Below are 7,450 nucleotides of genomic sequence, written 5' to 3'. Positions count from 1 at the left end.
TATATATATATTGTGACTCTTGAGTATTTACAACTTCAGGATTTTATGCAGGAACTAAAGAAAAAATAGCTAAGACCTGTAACAGTCCATCAAGCATTTGAGAGTAGAAACACAATAGGGACCAGACTATTATGTTGATAATAATTATAGTGATAAAGCTCCCATGTAACGCTGTCACTTTGTCAAATTTCTCTCATAATACTTTATTTCCATTTAGTTTGTACTTTATTTTTTCAGCTGCAGGTCGTTGAAGCTGATAAAAAATTACCTTAGTGTGTGGACCCCCCTCTGTCTAAATATAATCCATTCCACTATTAGATTGCAGTTGTACCCTGAGCATTTACCCTCATTAGGTAATGGCACTTTTAGAGGTACATGTGCAAATTGCACATCATACAGTATGTTGCACATGTTCTGCTACTGGATGATAACTTAACAAGCATCATAATAAGAAACTACAGCTCTAATGCAAAGGGTTTTTTTTTTTGCAGTATTTTATATCTTTTATGTAGTTTTTCCATCCCTGTTGTATTTCTGACATATGGAGTTAAACCAGTTGTAGTTCATCCAGCCCTGTTTGTTTTCCTGCCTCTCTGTACATTTAGCATTTGCTCCTGCTGTTGTCCAGGGTTTACTCAGGTCATGTGAAGTGAAAGTCTTACTGATGGGATTGTTATAAGCACTGATTATTATTATTTTTTTCTTGGTGCATGCAGGATTATGGGAGAACTCCAACTGAAATAGACAGCTACGGAACATAAACTAAACAAAAGAAAAAACAATTTTAATCCATGCAAGTTGTAACTCTATAACTCTTCAAATATTTTTTGAGAGGATCTTGTAGTACATTCCTCAGATTAAGCAAGTTTCAGAACACAAATTTTGGACTGGAAAATAGGTCACACATTCTACACTCATGCATCATCCTTCAGATTCTGGGCCTTTACAGCAGCTAAGGTGCTGCTAAAACATATTGATGACAAATCTGCTGGTTGATGAATGCAGGCAATCCTATTTATGAATAAGATTGAGACAAATCTAACAAAACACAACCGTTTAAAAGTTTTGTCTTCATCCCAATCACCCTAATTCTGAAGTCCTTGAATACTTCTGTCAGTTTATAAATCACAGAATGGCTTAGCAACAAAATAGATGAAATATCTGTTGTTTCATCAACCTTCGAGAACATCCAGGGCTTCTTGATCAAATGTACTCTGAATCCCCAGGACCAGAGCCAAATTAAAAACAGCATTCAGTTCTTAGCCTCTCCTAATCTGGAAAAAAAAAAAAAACCTCCAGAAAATTGCAAAAATGCTGAAACACTGAATTCTTTCAAATCAAACCTAAAAATCAGAGTCACTTTTGGTTAATAATAACTGGTATGTTGGTTAATTCTAGTCTTCATTCCTGTACGTGATGACAAAGGTTTGTTACTTTTTTGTTGCTTTATGTTGTCATTATTGTTTATTGTGTTGAGGATTCATCTTATAAAAAAAAAAACACTTTGTACTGCCTCATTGCTAATATGTGCAATACAAATAAACTTTACTTGTTGAGGTAATTTTACCACAGAAGGTAAAATAACCTCTCAAATAACTCATATGCAGTTTTAGTATTTATGAGGATCACTCTTATTTTTTTCAACCGATTCGTTTGGGTTTCATTTTAGTCAGATGACCCAAATAGAAACTTGATTCACTATTAATACAGAGTCTGATAGAAAATATTTATATCATTGTCATGTATGACTTTGTGGAATGAAAAGGCAGATAATTTGGAGAATATTTTGCCTCAAATCTTTTTCTTATTTCCACATTTTTTCAGGTTCTGCTCTTCCAGTTGGAATAGACGTCCAGGTGGAGAGCATCGACAGCATATCTGAAGTAAACATGGTACGCACCTCTGTCATTCCTCTAGTTTACACAAACTATTCAGCCCGACTGCTGTTTACTTATTTTTCTCTTTCACTATTCTTCGCTCTTCTTCAGGACTTCACCATGACCCTCTACTTGAGGCATTACTGGCAGGACGATCGGCTGGCTTTCCCCTCCAGCAGCAACAAAAGTCGAACCTTCGACGCACGACTCGTCAAGAAAATTTGGGTTCCAGACGTGTTCTTTGTCCATTCAAAACGTTCGTTTATCCATGACACTACTATGGAGAACATCATGCTGAGGGTTTTTCCGGATGGAAATATTCTCTACAGTGTGAGGTAAAAAGACTTGTAGTCACTGGATAGCAACCCTTTTCTCACTATTTAGATGGAAACTTTATATCATAAACTATATATTCATCCTGCTGTTGATTCTTGCTGCTTATTCACCCTCACTGGGCAACAACAGATCCCCCTTTTTGCATACATACTGGCATAGGTAAAGATTCTGGTTCATAGATGGGCTATTTGACTCTTAGTGCCAGACTGTGGCACCTGATTGATCCAAAAAGACCAAAACATTGACTACTTACTCTCATTAAAAACTACCCAGGCACACAAGTTGCCTTTGTTATTCTTCTCTACTTATAATAACATTTATTTTACTCATGGTCTTCTCCTCTTCTCACCAGTCTACTTAATATTTCCCCCAAGGACTTGGGGATCAATTGATTGACTTAGGCTGGCTGTTCAATATTTTGAGACAAATTTTATTACATTTTTTTGGGGACAAAATATGAGACAAGCTGGAAGTAGTGCGCCGAGAGTAAGAGGAGCATGAGAAGGTAAAAAATTAGCTCTCACAGAATTGATAATATCAGTTTCATCTGCAGACGTCAAAAATATGGCATTCTCTCACAAAGTGTCATTGAAAGTTGCTACAGATAAAACCACATGCAATGTTTTTCCTTTTTGCTTTTGGGTGAACAAGGTTGATCAGCCTGAGTGATTTGAATGATGTGGGTGTTTATGTAACTTTAAGTTGTGTTTTAGGATCACTGTGACCGCTCTGTGCTCGATGGACTTCAGTAGTTTTCCTCTGGACACACAGAACTGCTCTCTGGAGCTGGAGAGCTGTGAGTATCAACCAGAAGTCGAGGGAACGTCTTGGACATCTAATGCCGTTCACAGTCAAACATGATTCCACTGTAGTTATTTTAGTGATAAAAGTATTCTGCAGCCTTTAGTAAAGCATTTACGTAGTTTTGCATTGAAAGATGTGGACCGGAGAATGTGCCGCTGTTTCGGTTCATATTGCAGTGGAACGGAATCGGAAAGTAAACTCTAACTAACTTTTATTTTTTGGCGTAAATAAGACTACGTTGGTTTGTTTTGTTTCTTATGTGCCGCTGTGCCTTGCACTCGCACGCTTCTCGCATTTTGTCACATTACAACCACAACCTTCGCTGTAGTTTACTGATGTTATTTTACAGACCAACAAAAAGTAGTGCATGATTGAGAAGTGGAAGAAAAAGCACATGGCATTAAACGTCAGTGTAAAGTGCTTCTGCTTCCTTTACGCTGTTACCTCTCAAACCAGTTGTTCTCTGAAGCAATCTGAGGACTATTAGTAAATATTAGTGAACAAAAAAAAACAAAAAAACATGAAGACCATAGAAGACCAGTGAGAAGTTAAAAGCTTGGCTAGGTCATATAGCAATCTTCAAAACTTTGATTAACTCTTCAGTCTTTCATCTGAAAATGGAAGCCGTATGACACAACTGTGAAACTTGCTAAAATATGTCTGTTCATCCGGATAAGCTGCAGTGTATCATTTTCCTTCTACTTCACTAAGATGTACTTGTTATTACTTAAAATTCCCATTGGGATTGTGGGTGTAGCTTGATGAAATGCGAACAACTTGGAGGGGAATGAATACTTTTGCAAAACACTGTAGATGATTGTCTTTTAGACATTTTTTGACAGTCTTATTCTGTGGGTTTTCTGTGTTTCCAGTGCATTCTCTCTCTGTCATTGCCATGCATTCACATCATGGAGCTTGATCTTAGAGGAAAGGCAGACATCCAGCTTAAAACAATCTCTCCTTTCCTCTGAGAAAAACAGCCATGTTTTTTTCTAAGAGAGGCCAAACGTGAAGCTCTCCTCCCACTCTTCCTTCTCTCCTCTCTTTAAGATGCTTACAATGAGAACGACCTAATGCTCTACTGGAAGAACGGGAACGATTCATTAAGGACTGATGAGATAGTGCTCTCTCAGTTTTTTATTGAAGACTTCCAGCCTTCCTTTGGGCTTGCCTTCTACAGCAGCACTGGTATGTGAGGCTGGGGCTCTCTGAGCTGTGTCCACTTTAGAGACAATCAGAGAGCTCCTGTAATGGTTTTATTTATTTATTTTTTTCTCGATGTATCTTGCCAAGCATCTTTTTTTTTTTTTTCATAAAATCAACTTCTAATGGGGTGTTTTGTTTCAAGCTCTCAGTAGCGATTCCCTTAAGGACATGTTTGGGTTTCAATCTTGTTGGAAGATCCACAAAAACAAATATTACATTGAGTTAAAACTGTATAGCTGAAATAGAATAATGAATGGATACAGCAAGCCTCATCGTAGCCCTCGGGTAAAAGAAAAAATATTGATTTCCATAGCTCTCTGTGGGAAAACTGACACTAAACAGCACCCCAATGATTATTTTTCTATCAATATTGTTCTATGCTAATAGGTACTGAGTTGCTGTAACTTTGAGATCATAAAATACTTATCTAATGGATCTTTGTTGAAAATTATTGATGTAAATATCTAAACAATGTTGATTTTCATCAGTTCAGGTGAGTTATATGGAAACTCATCTCAAAGTACCAAATTCCCGAATTCAGGTTCTGTTTTGTGGAGTTTTCTAAGGAAGCCCAGTTGATTGTGTCAGTTTCTTTTGCAGTAATCCTTTCTCCTGAATTAGCATGTAGCACAAGCAGAGTATATATCCACCTGAGTCGTTGACTTTGCAGCAGTCCCTACACACAGATCTGTAGATCTGTCATCCGGAGAGAGCAATTATAAACGTTTTTTCAGGAACTGCTGATGCGTCACATCCCAAGCAAGGTGTTGCAGCCGAATACAAAAACATTGGATCTGCTGTAGCATCTATGTAGAGAAGTTAGTGGCAACACCAACTGCAGATTGTGCATAATTGGAGTAGGGGGAGAACGCAGCAAAGTGGTCAGTACGACCTCCAGCAGCATAACTGCAGAGATAGCTATGGATGACACTCCAATGAAGGGCGTCTGCCTCACAGACATTTAAAATGTTGCCTAAAGATTCAACATGTATTTTGGTTTTTCAGAATTATGGTGGCACATTTTTTCCTTTCCTCCCCTGATGGTTGCTTTGCTCTGCATTTTTGCACTGTTTCAGGTTGGTACAATCGACTCTACATAAACTTCATCCTAAGGAGGCACATTTTCTTCTTCATGCTCCAGACATACTTTCCGACCATGCTGATGGTGATGCTGTCATGGGTGTCTTTCTGGATAGATAGGAGAGCCGTACCTGCTCGTGTCTCATTGGGTAAAGAGAAAACGTAGAACCACAATCTATGGAAAAACACCTTTTGCAAAGATCAGTTAAATTCACAAAGGAAAACACTTTTCTTGTGATTTAATGTAAAGAAGAGGAGGGAAACAGAAGGTTGATTTGTATATTGACTAGCCCCTTCTGATGGTTTTTAGTGTTTTCTTGCATATTTTATCTCTGCTTTATTGTAAACCACTCCGACCGGGTTGGTCATTAGGACAAACAATCACAGGGTAGCAACTCAATGCATTTGGCAATTTAGATGTTGAAGATGATAAAGACAACTTGATGAAATTCAAACTGGGAATGAGAAGGGTTCTGGAAGGAGATTTAAGTAACTTTAACATCCTTGTTGGTGCCAGAAACTGTCTGTTTACTTAGATTTTAATGCACCACAACTTATTGAGTTTCCAAAACAGCAAAATATCCACAGAGCCGTACTAATATGAATGAAATGACCTAAGTAATGATTCAGTATTAATTAATTACAATTTTTACTTAAAAGCGTTGATAGTTTCAAAATGCAACCTATTGGGTTTCAGTTGCACATGCACATATGAAGTTGTACATATAATCCATAAATATTTTTCTTTTTTGCACACTCATGTTATTTCTGTCTTAACACGTGTGTGTGCGTGTGTTTGTGTGTGTATGCGTGTGCGTGTGTTTGTGTGTGTATGCGTGTGTGTGTGCAGGCATCACCACTGTTTTAACCATGTCCACCATCATCACTGGTGTCTCTGCCTCTATGCCACAAGTGTCTTACGTCAAAGCCGTAGACATCTACTTGTGGGCAAGCTTCCTGTTCGTCTTTTTGTCCGTCATCGAATACGCCGCCGTCAACTATTTCACCACGGTGGAGGAGATGAAGAAGCTGAAGAATGCTAAGGTCCCATTCAATTTTCAGTTCTCCCATCGCGTCTTCTCAAAACTTTTGTAATTATTTTGATCCTCGTGTCGTTCGCTCTGGTTTCCTTTCACTGCAGATCCCCAGTAACTTCGATACCACCCAAGCCATGGCCTTTGATGGGTGTTTCCACGACAACGACATTGACCTGGCTTCTTTCCCAGAGGTCTCCATCACCCCGAACACAGACAGAAACACCCAGTCTCGAAATTCCACCGTTTCTGCACCCACAGAGGGAACCAGGCTCCGTCGCAGGAACACACTGAAATACAACCTGAGCTTCATCAGGAGCAACAGCTACATGATCGACTCGTACTCTAGAGTCATCTTCCCCATGGCTTATCTGCTCTTCAACATCATTTACTGGAGTTTATATGCTTAGGACGTTTGTTAAAAAGACTTATTAAGTACCATAAATGCTGGTCTATCCTGCCATGATGACTTTTTGTTTGCACAGTGTTTGATGCTGAGCATTAATATCTTTTATGATGTCTCAAATTCAAAAAGCCGAGATCAGCTGTTGCAGCAAATTCAGTGCCGACCTTGTATATTGGTATCCTTCACAAAGGTGTGTAAAAAACCGTAAAGTAAATCTTATATTGCAGAAAATAAGTCAGACTGACACTTTTAGAAAAATGTAGCTTTTAATTCAATTAAAAACTGATCGATTGAAATCCGCTGCGTTATTTCAAGATTCCTTACAAATCCTTACCTAGGGTGCCAGGGAATTTGTCTGCATCTGTAGCCGCAACTTTCCGAATGTTCATATGTGTCTTCAAAAAGCGTGAATTGGAAAAAAGTCTTAACCATTTCTATTTCTTTTTTTTTGTTGCTGTTGTTGTTGTTGTTGTGGTTGTGTTTTATTTCCGAGAATAATTTGGCATGAGGCAATTTTCTTTTCTATTTTTATGTGTTCTGACTTGTAATGTATAAAGAAGATGGTTGCCTGCGTGTGCCAAGGCGGGGCAGTTTTGCTCTACAAAAAGGACATCTCATCATAGTACCGTAAATATTTGACTGACTTCATTAAACCAAGACGATATTTGAAATTAGACAAGCCACTTCAGTGAAATGGGAACCTGTAC

General features: G+C 38.3%; 1 protein-coding gene across 1 annotated transcript in view; it reads left to right on the top strand.

Moving 5' to 3' along the window:
* The window catches only part of gabrr3a (gamma-aminobutyric acid type A receptor subunit rho3a), a 13,030-nt gene extending 6,037 nt beyond the window's left edge, over window positions 1-6,993 (top strand). Inside the window, exons 3-9 of the mRNA XM_015040273.1 lie at window positions 1,825-1,892; window positions 1,989-2,212; window positions 2,927-3,009; window positions 4,068-4,205; window positions 5,300-5,452; window positions 6,154-6,347; window positions 6,445-6,993. Of these exons, the coding sequence (XP_014895759.1) occupies window positions 1,825-1,892; window positions 1,989-2,212; window positions 2,927-3,009; window positions 4,068-4,205; window positions 5,300-5,452; window positions 6,154-6,347; window positions 6,445-6,747 (1,163 nt within the window). The 3' untranslated portion in view covers window positions 6,748-6,993. The remainder of the gene's footprint in view (window positions 1-1,824; window positions 1,893-1,988; window positions 2,213-2,926; window positions 3,010-4,067; window positions 4,206-5,299; window positions 5,453-6,153; window positions 6,348-6,444) is intronic.
* The last annotated feature ends 457 nt before the right edge of the window (window positions 6,994-7,450 follow it).

This window comes from Poecilia latipinna, unplaced genomic scaffold (assembly GCF_001443285.1).
Source record: "Poecilia latipinna isolate Pla-1442-1.1 unplaced genomic scaffold, P_latipinna-1.0 Scaffold30, whole genome shotgun sequence".
Lineage (NCBI taxonomy): Eukaryota > Metazoa > Chordata > Actinopteri > Cyprinodontiformes > Poeciliidae > Poecilia > Poecilia latipinna.
This window is presented reverse-complemented; position numbering and strand designations above follow the sequence as displayed.